The following is a 17,227-nucleotide window of genomic DNA, read 5'->3' on the forward strand; positions in this document are numbered from 1 at the left end:
CCAAGGAATTGAGAGCTAGAAGAAAATAAGATTTGAATTAGTTGATATGGAGAATGGAAAAGGCAGCTACGAAAATACACTAGATTCAACTAAGAATTCTTTTTTTTTTTTTTTTTCAAGACAGAGTCTTACTCTGTCATTCAGGCTGTGGTGCACAGGCGCAATCTCAGCTCACTGCAACCTCCGCCTCCTGGGCTCAAGTGATGTGGCCTCAGCCTCCCGAATAGCTGGGATTACAGGCGCGCGCCATCACACTCGGCTAATTTTCGTATTTTTAGTAGATGCGGGATTTCCCCCATGTTGGTCAGGCTGGCCTCAAACGATCTGCACGTCTCGGCCTCCCAAAGTGCTGGCGGGAGCCATCGCGCTCGGCCACTACTAAGAATTCTATATGCGCAAAGAAACAGATATTATACATTGGTCCAGTGTAGCAGAATACCTATCATCTGAGAACTATGACATTGTGAGAACTGTGACACTGTGAGAAGAGGAAATTTAAACGCCATCTTTTAAGACAATTTACTTTGACTTACAAACAGCGTGAAGAAATGTCAGACTAAACCGAGTCCCCCCACCGTCCCCCCGATATTCTCTGTCCCGGTATATTTCCAGGGCCTTCCACACAGGCTGACACTCAACACTTGAGCTATTCAGTAAGTCGACTGTGGCTCTAAGGAAAAATTTTAAAGGGTGCTCTTTGCTTCAAATTCAAAACCACGGAATTTATCTTACGGTTCTGCACGCTACTTCACTACAGGAAGCGAGGATCAGATCTAACGGAACAAGAAAGTGCAAAGAGCAGCAGTGAACCTAACCGGGAACATTAATGCTGTGTTCCCTGCACCCTCCGCCTCTCCCTACCCCAGTTTCATTCCCGGCCTGAAAGGTGTGGGAACAAGGCTAGGGACTGTGCGGCCGGCGCGAGGGAAGGCCCCAATCTTCAATCCAATCAGTTCCCCACACTTCTCTGCTGGACCGCCGTGGCATGTGTTTCACCTACCCTCATCCGCGTCGTACATATTGCCAAACGGTTCCCGAGCTCCTAACTCTTGAAATCAAAGACAAAAAGCGCGCAGTAACCACCAACTCCGGGAGCTAAAGACCAAGTAACTTCCGTCTCCGACGTTCCCAGAATACTGTGCGTCTCACACAAGAGGCCGCCCACAGGGACGCCAAAGTTAGGATCTGCGCCTGCGCAAATTGTAGGGCAAGCTTGGGCGGGAGTTAGGGTTGCACACGTGCAAATTGTGGGCCGCCGCTGCCGGTGGCTGATTGAGAGGACAGCTCCCGCAATCTGCAGTCGCATCCGTCCCGCTAATGTTTTATTTCTGCTTGTTTTTCAATGCTGTCGCACAAATAACGACACCTGAAAACAAAGCCAAGTATACTTATTAATAAAAAGTGCTCGTTCTGTGAATCCGCTACATTGGGATGCTCAACTGATTTGCCTTTATAAAGACCAAAACACGAAGCAATTTTTATTTTTATTTATTATTTTTTGAAATGGAGTCTCGTTCTGTTGCCCAGGCTGGGGTGCAGTGGAGCGATCTCGGCTCACTGCAACCTCCGTCTCCCGGGTTCAAGCGATTCTCCTGCCTCGGCCTCCCAAATAGTTGGGATTACAGGCGCGCGACACCACGCCCGGCTAATTTTTGTATTTTTACTAGAGACGGGGTTTCACCACTTTTGCCAGGCTGGTCTCGAACTGCTGATCTCAGGTGATCCGCCCGCCTCGGCCTCTCAAGGTGCTGGGATTAGAGGCGAGCTGCCCGCTCGCCTACCGTTCCAGCCACGCCCCCAGCCGGAAGCTCCGTTTTGTTTTGTTTTGTTGAGACGGAGTTTCGCTCTGTCGCCCAGGCTTGAGTGCAGTGGCGCGATCTCGGCTCACTGCAAGCTCCGCCTCCCGGGTTCACGCTCCTGCCTCAGCCTCCTGAGTACCTGGGACTACAGGGGCCCGCCACCACGCCTGGCTTATTTTTTATATTTTTAGTAGAGACAGGGTTTCACCGTCTTAGCCAGGATGGTTTCGATCTCCTGACCTCATGATCCGCCCGCCTCGGCCTCCCAAAGTGCTGGGATCACAGACGTGAGCCACCGCGCCCGGCCCGGAAGCTCCTTTTTAAATATGATTTATTACTGGCGGCTTGGGCTAGCAGTGAGGCTTTAAGCCTGAAAGTGAAAAAATCCAAAACGCTCACTGCTCTCTTCCGCCCATCTAGCTCAATCGTCCAGTGCCTCCAGTGCCTTTGCCATAGCTTTGAGTAGGTTCTCAGTCTCGGCGCTTAAATCGCGAGAACTCACGAGATTAGACGCAAAACTAACCAGGACAGCTCCCAAGTACCCTCTCGCTTTCGTCTCGGGTCTAACATGCGCGTCACCTCGGGCCCTACTACGCGTGCGCGCTGTGACTCTGCCCCTTTGCCTGGAGCTGCTTCCTCATGCTGCCCGCTCGCCTGCAGTTTAGGCTGCTGAGCCTTTTCTTTCGTGGATCCGCTTCCACGGCAGCGCGCCATGGCCTCCGGGAGCCGCTCTTGGGGAGGAGATGCGCTGCACCCTCCTCCTTCCAGCACTCATCGAGTCTGGGACGCGAGCTTCCTCATGACCCCGTGGACACAGAAGGCTTTGGAGAAGGTGCTGACATGCAGGAGCGTTTTCTGTTCCCGGAGTACATCCCGGAGCCGGAGCCGGAGCCCACCCGCGAAGAGCAGCTGCAGGAGCTCCAGCAACAGCAGGAGGAGGAGGAGCGACAGAGGCAGCAGCGGCGGAAGGAGCGGCGACAGCAAAACCTACGGACCAGGCCTCGGGAGCACCCGGTCGTGGGGCACCCGGACGCGGCAGTGCCGCCCAGCGGCGTGAACTGCTCGGGCTGCGGGGCAGAGCTGCACTGCCAGGACCCCGGCGTGCCCGGCTACCTGCCCTGGGACAAGTTCCTCCGCAGGGCAGAGGCAGACGGCGGGCTGGCGCGGACCGTGTGCCAACGATGCTGGCTGCTGGTGCACCACCAGCGCGCTCTACGCCTGCAGGTGAGCCGCGAGCAATACCTGGAGCTGGTGAGCGCCGCGTTGCGGCGGCCCGGGCCTTCCCTGGTGCTCTACATGGTGGACCTGCTCGACCTGCCCGACGCCCTGCTGCCCGACTTGCCCGCGCTGGTGGGCCCCAAGCAGCTGATCGTGCTGGGAAACAAAGTGGACCTCCTGCCCCAGGATGCTCCTGGCTACCGGCAGAGGCTGCGGGAGCGACTGTGGGACGACTGTGCCCGGGCCGGGCTCCAGCTGGCCCCTGGCCACCAAGGGCCACAGCTCCCCGTCAAGAACGAGCCACAGGACGGGGAGAATTCGAATCCGCCGAACTGGTCCCGCACGGTGGTCAGGGACGTGCGACTGATCAGCGCCAAGACCGGCTATGGAGTGGAAGAGTTGATCTCTGCCCTTCAGCGCTCCTGGCGCTACCGTGGGGACGTCTATTTAGTGGGCGCCACCAACGCCGGCAAATCCACTCTCTTTAACACGCTCCTGGAGTCCGATTACTGCACAGCCAAGGGCTCCGAGGCCATCGACAAAGCCACCATCTCCCCTTGGCCAGGTGAGTTTTAGGAGGCTCTCCCTCTTCGTTTTCTGACAAGGTGGACGTCTGGTCCTAGCCGAGGCACCGACTACATCCTCTCTTAATGTCCACTACGGGCTGCCTGTACCCTTCCCTTTACAAATTCTCTCCCCACTCTGGTCACACCTCTCTTCTGTGTCAGCTTACTGCTAGGGAAAATTTAGGATGTGTTGTAGTAATTTTCTAATTACAATGTTTATGCAGCACTTCTCTGTTCCCAGTCACTAGGCACTGGAGATAGACCAGGGAACAAAACAAAGTTCCTGTTGTGGAGATCTGCTTTTTAACTTCTTTGTATATTGTTTCAGAAAGTGTGCGTCCTTTTTACTGTCTGAACCTAATGAAATTTGTGTTTTTTGTTTGTTTGTTTTGTTTTGTTTTTGAGACAGAGCCTCACTCTCTCGCCTAGGCTGGAGTGCAGTGGCGTGAGATCTCAGCTCACTGCAACCTCCGCCTCCCGGGTTCAAGAGATTCTCCTCCCTCAGCCTCCTGAGTAACCGAGATTACAGGCGCACGCCACTATGCCCAGCTAATTTTTGTAATTTTAGTAGAGACGGGGTTTCACCATGTTGGTCAGGCTGGTCTCGAACTCCTGACCTCGTGATCCACCTGCCTCGGCATCCCACAGTCCTAGGATTACAGGCATGAGCCACCGCACTCGGCCTAATTTTTGTATTTTTAGTAGAGATGGGGTTTCACCATGCTGGTCAGGCTGGTCTCAAACTCCTGGCCCTCCGTGATCTGCCCACCTTGGCCTCCCAAAGCACTGAGATTACAGGCAAGCACCACCATGCCCAGTTAATTTTTGTATCTTTGGTAAAGACAGGGTTTCACCACGTTGGCCAGGCATGTCTCCAACTTCTGACCTCAAGTGATCTACCCACCTCATACTCCCAAAGTGCTGGGATTACAGGTGTGAGCCACCACTCCCCGTTCATTAGTGCAATTTGATGTGTGGCTTCACTGGGCTCAGTAGCTCACATCTGTAATTCTAGCTATTTTTTTTTTTTTTTTTTTGAGACAGAGTCTCACTCTGTCGCCCAGGTTGGAGTGCAGTGGTGTGATCTCACCTCACTGCAACCCTTGCCTCGCGGGTTCAAGCGATTCTCCTGCTTCAACCTCCCGAGTAGCTGGACTACAGGTGCACACCACCACACCCAGCTAATTTTTTGTATTTTTAGTAGAGAGGGGGGTTTCACCATGTTGGCAAGGCTGGTCTGGAACTCCTGACCTCAAGTGATCCACCCGCTTGGGCCTCCCGAAGTGCTGGGATTACAGATGTGAGCCACCACGCCCAGCCAGGTTTAAATTTAAGTTGACAAAAACTGACTGCCCTATTTGTTCCCTTGAAACCAGAGTTTCATTTAGTAAGCTGCTCTTCTCTGTCTTGCACTTTGAATTTTATACAAATATTACTTTTATACTGAATGGTAATGTGATGAAAATTGAAAGAAATCGGGCCTACAGATTTTGGATTCAAATTCTGGTTTCCCCTGTGAGCTAATCTCTTAACCTCTTTCCTCATTTGTAAAGTGTCAGTAATTTTATATTTTATTACAGTAATCAACACAGTGTAGATCCTCAAAAATGTTGATTTTCGGCTGGGCGCGGTGGCTTAAGCCTGTAATCCCAGCACTTTGGGAGGCCGAGACAGGCGGATCATGAGGTCAGGAGATCGAGACTATCCTGGCTAACCCGGTGAAACCCCGTATCTACTAAAAAATACAAAAAACTAGCTGGGCGAGGTGGCCGGCGCCTGTAGTCCCAGCTACTCGGGAGGCTGAGGCAGGAGAATGGCGTAAACCCAGGAGGCGGAGCTTGCAGTGAGCTGAGATCGGCCACTGCACTCCAGTCTGGGAGACAGCGAGACTCCATCTCAGGAAAAAAAAAAGTTTCAAATAATGTTCATTTTCTTCCCCCTTATTCCCTGTTCTAAAGATGTATTTATTCTGTGTATTTCAGGTACTACATTAAACCTTCTGAAGTTTCCCATTTGCAACCCAACTCCTTACAGAAGGTTTAAAAGACATCAAAGACTTAAAAAAGATTCAACTCAAGCTGAAGAAGATCTTAGTGAGCAAGAACAAAATCAGCTTAATGTCCTGAAAAAGCATGGTTATGTCGTAGGTAAGCATCCTCTATGGGAAAACCCTGGTTGGTATTATGCTAAAATTCTTTGTTGAGCAACCTGAAATACGGTTGTCCGAGGCTAGCCAGTTTTTGTGGGGAGAAACTGCCTTCCTCATTCTGCAACAAAGAGGCCTTTAAATAGCGCTAAGGCTACTATTTGGAAACCCAGAGCGGTACAGGTAGTAAAAGTTTTTACTCCATGCAGCAGCTTTAGATTAGATTGTCTGTCTTTCCTTGATATATCTTTTCAGGCTTTCTTTAAAACAGTTTGATTTCCACACACCGACACCCCTGCCACTCCATGTACACCGCCAGCCACACACTTGATTATTGCAAGAGTTTGACTCCCATTGCTTTTTGGAAGAAAAAAAAGTATCATTGTTGTCTCACTTCCCTACACTGTAATCTTAGTAACTTGTTTGAGGGAAACATAAAAATTATGTCTGGAGTCAAAAGTATTAAAGGAGTGACTAATAACCTTACTATAACTTGTTCTAGGAAGGGTTGGAAGGACATTCTTGTATTCAGAAGAACGGAAGGATACAGTTCCCTTTGAGTTTGATGCTGATTCACTTGCCTTTGACATGGAAAATGAACCTGTTATGGGTATGCACAAATCCACCAAACAAGTAGAATTGACTGCACAAGATGTGAAAGATGCCCACTGGTTTTATGACACCCCTGGAATTACAAAAGAAAACTGTGTATGTATTTGGTTTCCTTTAGAAACATTTACTTTCTTTTTCTTTTTTAATGGATTTATATTGCCTGCTGCTCATATATAGCCAATTTATCAAGATGGGAATTGCACTAGAGAAAGAGTGTAATGCATGCAGAGCCAGCTAAATGGGAAACTGGAGTTTTATTACTAGTCATTAAAACTGGAGTTTTAATGCTAGTCACTAGAGCCAGCTAAATGGGAAACTGGAGTTCTATTACTAGTTTCAGCCTCTGAAACATTTACTTTCAATTGTACAAGTACCGCTGTCTTAATTGGCAGAAAACAGGGAAAGAAGTATACTTCCATTTTAGATTCAGTTCTGATTCATTCATAAAAGCTGTTTAAGGGTGAATCTGTATGCCCTCAAGTTCTCTGTTCCATTTGATAGACTTCATTGCTGACAACCAACTTATTTTTTATCATTGTGATTGTTACCTTAGTTAGGGAAACATTTACAGAAGCCTAGGTTTTGAGATTGGAAAAAAGCATAAATACCACTGAAGTCCACCTCCCTAGTTCCTGCTTGAATTACCCCTACAACATATCCATCAAGGGGTCCTCCATCTTGAACTGAAAGGAGTGACTCGCCATTAACTGAAACTGTGCCACGTCACCTTCCAAGGTAACTCATTTGGGTCTTTGACCTTCTCTTTGTATTGAGTGTACTGAGCTGAACAGTCTCCCTGTAACATGCACCCATTGTTCCCTAAAGCCATATGGGACTAATGTAATACCTATTTCCCTTGCCAGACTTTGAAATATTTTAAAGTGTAACATCCCGTCTCTTCTTCACCTATCCCTTCCGTTTCTTCTCTTTCATTAGTTCATCCAGCAAACGTTGAGCATTTACTGTGCTGACAATCTGGATTATTTGTCTTCATTTCCTACAGCTGTGCTCACTGAGAAACAGGCTATTCATTGACCCAGGCCTCTTCAGAATGTTTTCTATGTTTGTTCTTAAAGTGTGACACTGAGAACGCAGTGCTCTCAGGTGAGCATGATTTAGAATAGCATTAACACCAGCCGGGCACAGTGGTTCACGCCTGTAATCCCAGCACTTTGGGAGGCCCAGGTGGGCAGATCACAAGGTCAGGAGATCAAGACCATCCTGGCTAACACAGTGAAACCCCCGTCTCTAATAAAAATACAAAAAAATTAGCCAGGCATGGTGGCAGGCGCCTGTAATCCCAGCTACCGGGGAGGCTGAGGCATGAGAATGGCGTGAACCCCGGAGGCGGAGCTTGCAGTGAGCTGAGATTGCGCCACTGCACTCCAGTCTGGGCGACATAAGGAGGCTCTGTCTCAAAAGAATAGCATTAACTCTACCTGTCTTGTCCCTATGCCTCTCTTTTAATCCAACTGCTCATGGACAACTTTGGGCCTCATAGGTAACTTTGACTTTGTCTTGTTAAATTCAGCCTATATCTTACTCTGTTAAATATTCATTAAATCTCATTACTTTTTTTTTTTTTTTTTTTTTTTTTTTTTGAGGCGGAGTCTCGCTCTGTCGCCCAGACTGGAGTGCAGTGGCTCAATCTCGGCTCACTGCAAGCTCCGCCTCCCGGGTTCACGCCATTCTCCTGCCTCAGCCTCCTGAGTAGCTGGGACTACAGGCGCCCGCCACCTCGCCCGGCTAGTTTTTTTTTTGTATTTTTAGTAGAGACGGGGTTTCACCATGTTAGCCAGGATGGTCTCGATCTCCTGACCTCGTGATCCGCCCGTCTCGGCCTTCCAAAGTGCTGGGATTACAGGCTTGAGCCACCGCGCCCGGCCTAAATCTCATTACTTTTTATATTTGCAGTTTGGATCTTCATTCAGATCATTGATGGACTCAAGTGTGCATCCAGGATACAGCCTCACAACAGATTCATTAATCACTTCCTTTGAATCTGGTTACTGACCAGTTTCTGATTATTCTAATTATCTCTGTGTCTCCCTACAAAACCACATTGGTTTCTTAGGTACTTTTCTTGGCCTTATCAGGAACACTTACAGTTACATTCTCAGAATTGTATTCTATTTGGTGTCCCCTGTCATTGAATCATACAGACCTTTTAACTTTTATTGCCCTCCTAGAATAATTGCTAATGCCATCTTTTCTTCCTTAGCAGTCCAAAAGTTCAGAACAGGTTTCTAATAATATTCTATCACTTTAGCTCAATGAACTAATTCTTCCTCCCTACAACTTTTTTTTTTGAGACGGAGTCTGACTCTCTCCCCCAGGCTAGAGTGCAGTGGCGCAATGATCTTTGCTGACTGCAACTTCTGCCTCCTGGGTTCAAGCGATTCTCCTGCCTCAGCCTCCCGAGTAGCTGGTTTTAGAGGCATGTGCCACCACACCCGGCTACTTTTTGTATTTTTACTAGAGACGGTTTCACCAGGCTGGTCTCGAACCCCTCACCTCAGGTAATCCACCCACCTCAGCCTCCCAAAGTGCTAGGATTACAGATGTGAGCCGCCACGCCCAGACTAATTCTTCCCTCTCAGATGCTGCTAGATCAGACATAGCAGTTACTTAAGTCATATACCCTCTATGAAAGAGTTGTGTCAGAAAGGCAAGAATTTGCAAAATATTCTAGACAGCAGAATGAGAACCCCAAATTTTTAGATATAAATGTCTGTCAGCACTGGTAGTTTTCTTCTCTGTTAGTTTACAGATAGACTTATTTGCTGTCTTAAACCAGGGTTTCCCAAACTGAACCAAGTATCTCTTGTGAAATGGAAGTATTCAGGCTACGCACTGTGCCTTAACGCCTGTAGTCCCAGCACTTTGGGAGGCGGAGGTGGGAGGATTGCTTGAGCCCAGGAGTTTGAGACCAGCCTGGGCAACATGCCAGAACTGTATCTCTACTAAAAATACAAAAAATTAGCTGGGCATGGTGGTGCATGGCTGTAATTCCAGCTACTCAGGAGGCTGAGGCACAAGAATCACTTGATACACTTATTGGGAGGCAGAGGTTGCAGTGAGCTGAGATCATGCCACTGCAGCCCAGCCTGGGCAACAGAGGGAAACCCTGTCTCAACAACAACAAAAAAAAAAAACAGAAAGGTTTCCCCTGTTGCACAGGCTGGAATGCAGTGGCATGATGAAGTAACTTCAAAGTCCTGGGCTCAACCAATCCTCCCACTTCAGCCTCTCAAGTAGCTAGGGCCACAAGTACACACCACCATGTCCAACTAATTGTTTAGTTTTTGTAGAGACAGGACCTTGCTATGTTGCCCAGTCTGGTCTAGGCTGGAGTGCAGTGGTGGAATCTTGGCCCACTGTAACTTCTGCCTTCCTGGCTCAAGCGATCCTCCACCTCAGCCTCTAGGGTAGCTAGAAACTACAGACACACACCACCCCGGCTAATTTTTGTATTTTTCATAGAGGTGGGGTTTTGCCATGTTACCCAGGCTGGTCTCAAACTCCTGAGCTCAGCTGGACATGATGGCACATACGTCTAATCACAGCACTTCAGGAGACCAAGGCAGGTGGATCACTTGAGGTCAGGAGTTCGAGACCAGCCTGGCCAACGTGACAAAACCCCATCTTTACTAAAAATACCAAAAAAAATTAGCCAAGCATGGTGGCACATGTTTGTAATCTCAGCTACTTGGGAGACTGAGAAAGGAGAATTGCTTGAACCTGGGAGGCAGAGGTTGCAGTGAGCCAAGATCGTGCCACTGCACTCCAGCCTGGGTAACACAGTGAGACTCCATCTCAAAAAAAGAAAAAAACTCCTGAGCTCAAGCGATCTGCCTGTTGCTGCCTCTGGAAGTCCTGGGATTACAGGCATGAGCCACCATTGACTGACCTGCAAATGGCTTTTAATGTGCCTTTTCAAACACAAATAATGTAGAAAACTATTTGTAGCTCCCTTATTATTTTCTTGTGATGTATCATTTCTATTTTTTATTTTCTTGGTATTCTTTTTTTTTCTTTGAGACAGAGTCTTGCTCTGTCGCCCAGGCTAGAGGGCAATGGCGCGATCTCGGCTCACCACAACCTCCGCCTCCCGGATTCAAGCAATTCTCCTGCCTCAGCCTCCCGAGTAGCTGGGATTACAGGTGTGCACCACCGTGCCCGGCTAATTTTGTATTTTTAGTAGAGACGGGCTTTCTCCATTTTGGTCAGGCTGGTCTTGAACTCCCGACCTTAGGTGGTCCGCCCGCCTCAGCCTCCCAGAGTGCTGGGATTACAGGCGTGAGCCACTGTGCCCAGCCTCTTGTTATTCTTAAAAAGGAAGTTTACAAGTTTTGTGTCCAATTTGTACCTTCTTTATTCTTTTTTAACCAGAATTTGATTCCTTAAATCTTTCCAGTATCTTGTACTTCTGTCTTTCCTTTTCTATTTTCCTCTAGTCTCTCTAGGAACTTGTCATCCTTAGAAGGGATTTATGATAAATCATAGGGATAAATTATAAATCCTCTATGTTATAAGCATAGGGGATTTATAACTTTTTCTCATTCTCTGCTGGATATTTGGCATAAATAAGGAAATTGAAGACCAGAATTTAGAAAGAGGTTCTTCAGCCACTTTACTTGCTCCTAGAATGGGGTGACCATTTTGCATTTAATGCATGCATACTTACCACTAGGACATGAGGTCACATATACCATTACTTTAAGCTGAAATTGCTACTCCCCACAAGCCTTGATAAGGAGAACATACATTTTCTATCTTGGTATTGAATCAACATGTTTTCAGGTTCACATTAATTTTGACATTTAGGGAATGCTGCTGACATAGGAAAGTCTCATACACCTATAAAGTTATTTTGCCATTACTGTAGATTAAGTTGTAAAACAAAGGTAGAGCCATCAGATTGAGATTAATTTAGACAGGAAGAATCTATATAAATTTGATGTGTAGCAAACTGACATAATTTGGTTTATTTTGAAGTCTGGCATATTTTTCATCACTTTTTATTTTATAGGTAAATCATAATATATTTTCAATAAAAGTATTTTTCTAAAAAATTCTGCCATTCGCTTCACAGATTTTAAATCTTCTAACAGAAAAAGAAGTAAATATTGTTTTGCCAACACAGTCCATTGTTCCAAGAACTTTTGTGCTTAAACCAGGAATGGTTCTGTTTTTGGGTGCTATAGGCCGCATAGATTTCCTGCAGGTAAGTAAAGTCTGTACCATTAAAAAATGATTTTAAAATATTGGGATTCACTTTAAGGAAGCAAATATATGAACAAAACTGACAAAATGTTGATAACTAGGCCATGATTGTATAGAGTTTAATTTGTTTTTATGTTTAAAAATTTCTGTAATAAAAACTTGGGGATGGCTGGGCACAGTGGCTCACGCCTGTAATTCCAGCACTGTGGGAGACTGAGGCAGGCTGATCACTTGAGGCCAAGAGATCAAGACCAGCTTGGTCAACGTGTTGAAAACCCATCTCTACTAAAAATACAAAAATCAGCTGGGCGTGGTGGCGCACTTGTAATCCCAGCTACTAGAGAGGCTGAGGCAGGAAGATCACTTGAACCTGAGAGGCGGAGGCTGCAGTGAACTGAAATCGCACCACTGCACTCTAGCCTGGGTGATGGGGTGAGACTCCATCTCAAAAAAAAAAAAAAAAACTTGGAGAAAATAAATGCCCTACTCCCTCATCCCCCCCCCAAAAAGTGCTAGGTCTTAAAAACTATGTTTTCAGTTGAGTACCCCACACGGCTTGGCATTTAAAACAAGATACTATCCCTATTCTGTGGGACAGAGTCAAATCTATGGGATAAAGTCAAACCTTTAGGTACAGGGTTACAGGCATTAAATTAATTTCACACTTTGTTTCCCATGATATGTGTGTTTTTATGCATATACTTTTTTGTTTGGTATTCATTTATTTAGCATCTAGAGATTTTGGAGTGTCTATAGAATTGTTCTCTCTTTTGCTAAAGTGAAGAGAAAAAAGGAAAATGAAACATGGATATGTCCAACAACACAATACAACTTACAGGCCATAACTATAGCACATTTCTTGGGTTTTGTGTTTGCTCATACTTTGTTAGAAATTTTGCTTTACACACTTAGAACCCTTATATATTTCGTTTTGGGAGGTTGTTGGTTTTTTGTTTTTGGGGGAGTTGGTTTTTTTTTTGTTTTGTTTTGTTTTGAAACAGGGTCTCTCTCTGTTGCCCAGACTGGAGTGCAGTGATAGTTATGGCTCCGTGCAGCCTCAACCTCCTGGGCTCCAGTGATCCTCCCACCCCAGCCCCGCAAGTAGCTGGGACTACAGGCACACATCACCACACCCAGCTAATTTTTGTATTTTTTATAGAGATGGGGTTTTGCCATGTTGCCCAGGCTGGTCTCAAACTTGAGCTCAAGGGATTCACCCACCTCGGTCTTCCAAAGTGCTGGGATTACAGGCATGAGCCACCACACCAGGCTTGTACCCTTATATATTTCCTTAGAGCACATAAAATGTTAATATTTTAAACCTAGCTTTACACAGAGACAATTAAAGCCGATAGTATTTCCTTTTAATTTTTAATAATAGACATTTTTTTCAAAAATAGTATTGAGTCTGTCAAAGAAGTCATTGTTTCACATGAATTGCTGAAATGCACTGCTTCAGTATTGTGCCCCTGTTCTTAGTATAATTTGATTTACAGCTACTGCCATACCAATACTTATAAAGGGAGTCTGATTGGGTTTTTGTTTTCTTGGTTTTTGGTTTTTTTTTGATAGTTGATTGTACCTTGAATATACAGATTTTCCAAGTTTTTCACCAGGTCAAATGACTTCTTCCTTTCTTAAGGGAAATCAGTCAGCTTGGTTTACAGTCGTGGCTTCCAACATCCTCCCTGTGCATATCACCTCCTTGGACAGGGCAGACACTCTGTATCAGAAGCATGCAGGTCATACATTACTCCAGGTAAGGCAACACGCCTTGATGATTCCATGGTTATGGCTAGTATACACTGGAATGGTCCCATAGCTCTGTTAGGAAGGCCTTTGTTGGACAGAACTGTTATACAATATCTTGAGCTAGCTTTCCCTCACCTCATTCTCTTTGAGAATTCTGGCTATAAAGCAAATTTGCGCTATATAGACTGATCCTAGAATAGGCACACAGCTGTTGTTTCTCTAGACTACACTGTCCAATTTGGTAGCCATTAGCCACATGTGGGTATCTAAATTTAAATATATTAGTGACAATTAAAATTTGCTCACATTGGGCCAGGCGCGGTGGCTCACCCCTGTAATCCCAGCACTTTGGGAGGCCAAGGCAGATGGATGACAAGGTCAGGAGTTCAAGACCAGCCTGGCCAAGATGGTGAAACCCCATCTCTACTAAAAATACAAAAATTAGCCAGGTGTGGTGGTGGGTGTGTATAATCCCAGCCACTCAGGAGGCTGAGGCAGGAGAATCGCTTGAACCGGGGCGGCAGAGGTTGCAGTGAGCCAAGATCACGCCACTACACTCCAGCCTGGGTGACAGAGAGAGACTCCATCTCAAAAAAAATTTTTGCTCAAGTTAGCCAGGTATGGTGGCATGCACCTGTAGTCCATGTAGCCCCAGCTCCTCGAGAGGTTGAGGCAGGAGCACCACTTGAGCCCAGGAGTATGAGGCTGTGGTGAGCCATGATTATGCCACTGCACTGTAGCCTGGGTGACAGGGTGAAACCCTGTCTGGAAAAAAAAAAAGAAAAGAAAATTTAAAATATGGCTGCTTAGTGTCACCAGCCACATTTTGAGTGCCCAGTAGTGACATTGTTGCAAAAAGTTGTATAAAGTGATAGCCTCATCACTAATACACACACATACACATACACACACACACACAGACACACACACACCATACTTTGGACAATGAAGCTACAAATCCCTGAACTCATCATCCTTTTTCCAGTTTTTATCTGTACCTATGCTGACCGAGAATATCTTTCCACTGAATAACTTTGACTCATTTCTCAAAATATTGCTCATAATTGCTTATTTGTTTTTGTTGTTGTTTGTTTTATATATATATTGCTTCTTTGCTAATGTTTTCCTTGACTGAACACATTCATTACTCTTTCCTTCACAACCATAGTACTTATGGATGCCTCACATTACATTTCTGACCTTGTATTTGCTTACATATTATTTACCCCTTTGATCTCCTTGGGGGCAGAAACCATACTGCAAAATCTATCTTTGTGTCCTTAGTGCTAAACACAGGAGAGATTTGCTAATGAATAGATGAGTAAAGTATCCAGTTACGGCCAGGCACAGTGGCCTACTCCTATAATCCCAGCACTTTGGGAGGCCGAGGCGGGCAGATCACCTGAGGTCAGGGGTTCAAGACCAGCCTGGCTAACATGGTGAAACCCTGTTTCTACTAAAAATACAAAAAATTAGCCTGGCATGGTGGCACACACCTGTAATCCCAGTTACTCGGGAGGCTGAGGCAAGAGAATCACTTGAGCCCTGGAGGCGGAGGTTGCAGTGAGCTGATATCGTGCCATTGCACTCCAGCTTGGGCAGCAAGAGTGAAACTCCATCTCAAAAAAAAAAACCCAATTACTTCTCATCATGGAAACACCTGTAAACATAAAAGCTAAATCTTATCCATTATATATGGACCCTTAACTCATAAAGACCAGGCATTAATCTTGATGGCCACACTCGTAAGAACTGAGGTACTTGGAAGGACCGTGCCTTAATTGCCGAACATTAATCTATGTGAAGCCCTGTGGAGGATTCTAAAAACAGTGTCAGTGAAGCACAATTCTCCTGTCCGGAGGCTGCTGCCAGGTGCTTGCCCAATGTGTGGCCCAGGGCCCTGAGATTTGTAGGCTTCATCCCATCACAGAGTTCCCTTGCTTTTCATTTGACCCCAGAAGTGATTGTACGTTCTTTTCAACAGTTGAATATTTGAAAGGATTTTATTCTTGATCCCTGTACAGAATTATCTTATCAGTGATTTACTTAATGTTAGAGTTCCAAGAAATTTAATTTGAACTTGTAAATATCTTTATTTCATTGGAAGGTTCCAATGGGTGGAAAAGAACGAATGGCAGGATTTCCTCCTCTTGTTGCTGAAGATATTATGTTAAAAGAAGGACGGGGGGGATCTGAAGCAGTGGCAGACATCAAGTTTTCCTCTGCAGGTAATTTTATGCCAAGCACTTTTTAAAAAGTGAATAAAAGGACGGGTGCAGTGGCTCACACCTGTAATCCCAGCACTTTGGGAGGCCAAGGCAGGCGGATCACCTGAGGTCGGGAGTTTGAGACCAGCCTGACCAACATGGAGAAACCCAGTCTCTACTAAAAATACAAAATTAGCTGGGTGTGGTGGCGCATGCCTGTAATCCCATCTACTCGGGAGACTGAGGCAGGAGAATCGCTTGAACCCGGCAGGTGGAGGTTGCGGTGAGCCGAGATCACGCCAGCCTGGACAACAGGAGCCAAACTCCATCTCAAAAAAAAAACAAAAAGTGAATAAAGCAGCCTTACTGACAATTTTTTTAATAGAAAAGTGCCTTAACTGATGAAAGCTGATTATTTTAAGGTATACATATTAGTTTATTCATAAAATACAGCCTATTCTGAAAATAAGTTTGTAATTTTCATAAACGCGTTGTATGCTTTTTTAAAAATAAGGTGTGCCCACCTGTTCCCCTGGCTTCTCAGGAGGCTGAATGAGAAGGAGGATCAATGGAGCCCAGGAACTTGAGTTCAGCCTGGGTAACATAGCAAGATAGTTTCTTTAAAAATAATAAAATAATAAGAGAGTAAAAGAGAGTGACAGCCTTCTCTGATATTCCATTTTCAGCTTTGGTTTGGTATTTTTAATAAGATGGCTGCTAACAGCCTTTTGTGTTGTGTCATGTGCCTGCATAGGTTGGGTTTCAGTAACACCTAATGTGAAGGACAGACTGCATCTCCGAGGCTATACACCTGAAGGAACAGTTTTGACCATCCGGCCCCCTCTCTTGCCATATATTGTTAACATCAAAGGACAGCGCATCAAGAAAAGTGTGGCCTATAAAACCAAGAAGCCTGTTTCCCTTGTATTCAACATGCGGAAGAAGAAAGGACAGATAGATGTATGAGACTGACCTTGTTCACTCCAGATATTAACTGTATTGAACACAAGAATATACATTGAAATTGTATTAAACATATTAAACATAAATAAAGCCCCCACTCTCACCCTTTTTTTTTTCTCATTTTTTTTCTTTTTTGAGACTGAGTCTCGCTCTGTTTCCCAGGCTGGAGTGCAGTGGCACGATCTCAGCTCACTGCAACCTCTGCTTCCCAGGTTCAAGCAGTCCTTCTGCCTCAGCCCCCCTAGTAGCTGGGATTACAGGCATGCACCACCGTGCCCAGCTAAGTTTTGTATTTTTAGTAGAGATGGGGTTTCACCATGTTGGCCAGGCTGGTCTCAAACTCCTGACGTCAGGTGATCCACCCGCCTCAGCTTCCCAAAGTGCTGGGAATACAGGCGTGAGCCACTGCAGCCAGCCTCACCCTTTTCAAAGCTCTTAACGGTTAACTTTTTTTTTTTTTTTTTTTTTTTGAGATGGAGTCTCACTCTGTCGCCCAGGCTGGAGTGCAGTGCCACGATCTCGGCTCACTGCAAGCTCCGCCTCCCAGGTTCACGCCATTCTCTTGCCTCAGCCTCCGCGAGTAGCTGGGACTACAGGCGCTGGCCACCATGCCTGGCTTATTTTTTGTATTTTTATTAGAGATGGGGTTTCACTGTGTTAAACAGGATGGTCTGGATCTGACCTCGTGATCTGCCCATCTTGGCCTCCCAAAGTGCTGGGATTACAGGTGTGAGCCAC

The 17,227-nt window shown here is 45.9% G+C and overlaps 2 protein-coding genes across 3 annotated transcripts in view; one reads left to right on the forward strand and one right to left on the reverse strand.

The window, feature by feature from the left end:
- The window catches only part of POLR2B (RNA polymerase II subunit B), a 49,843-nt gene extending 48,684 nt beyond the window's left edge, over positions 1 to 1,159 (reverse strand). Inside the window, exon 1 of the mRNA XM_010389441.2 lies at positions 1,001 to 1,159. Within this exon, the coding sequence (XP_010387743.1) occupies positions 1,001 to 1,019 (19 nt within the window). The 5' untranslated portion in view covers positions 1,020 to 1,159. The remainder of the gene's footprint in view (positions 1 to 1,000) is intronic.
- Positions 1,160 to 1,180: 21 nt separating this feature from the next.
- Positions 1,181 to 16,599, forward strand: NOA1 (nitric oxide associated 1). Of its 2 annotated transcripts, XM_010389434.2 has the most exons (7): positions 1,181 to 3,582; positions 5,566 to 5,730; positions 6,232 to 6,437; positions 11,437 to 11,568; positions 13,210 to 13,326; positions 15,427 to 15,547; positions 16,281 to 16,598. In XM_010389434.2, the coding sequence occupies exons 1-7, from the start codon at positions 2,439 to 2,441 to the stop codon at positions 16,490 to 16,492; spliced, it is 2,097 nt and encodes a 698-aa protein (XP_010387736.2). In that variant the 5' UTR covers positions 1,181 to 2,438; the 3' UTR covers positions 16,493 to 16,598. The 2 variants fall into 2 exon arrangements, with proteins under 2 accessions (XP_010387736.2, XP_010387737.2); XM_010389435.2 differs by lacking the exon at positions 13,210 to 13,326 and having other exon boundaries at positions 2,193 to 3,582; positions 16,281 to 16,599.
- Positions 16,600 to 17,227: the final 628 nt, after the last annotated feature.

This window comes from Rhinopithecus roxellana, chromosome 2 (assembly GCF_007565055.1).
Source record: "Rhinopithecus roxellana isolate Shanxi Qingling chromosome 2, ASM756505v1, whole genome shotgun sequence".
NCBI lineage: Eukaryota > Metazoa > Chordata > Mammalia > Primates > Cercopithecidae > Rhinopithecus > Rhinopithecus roxellana.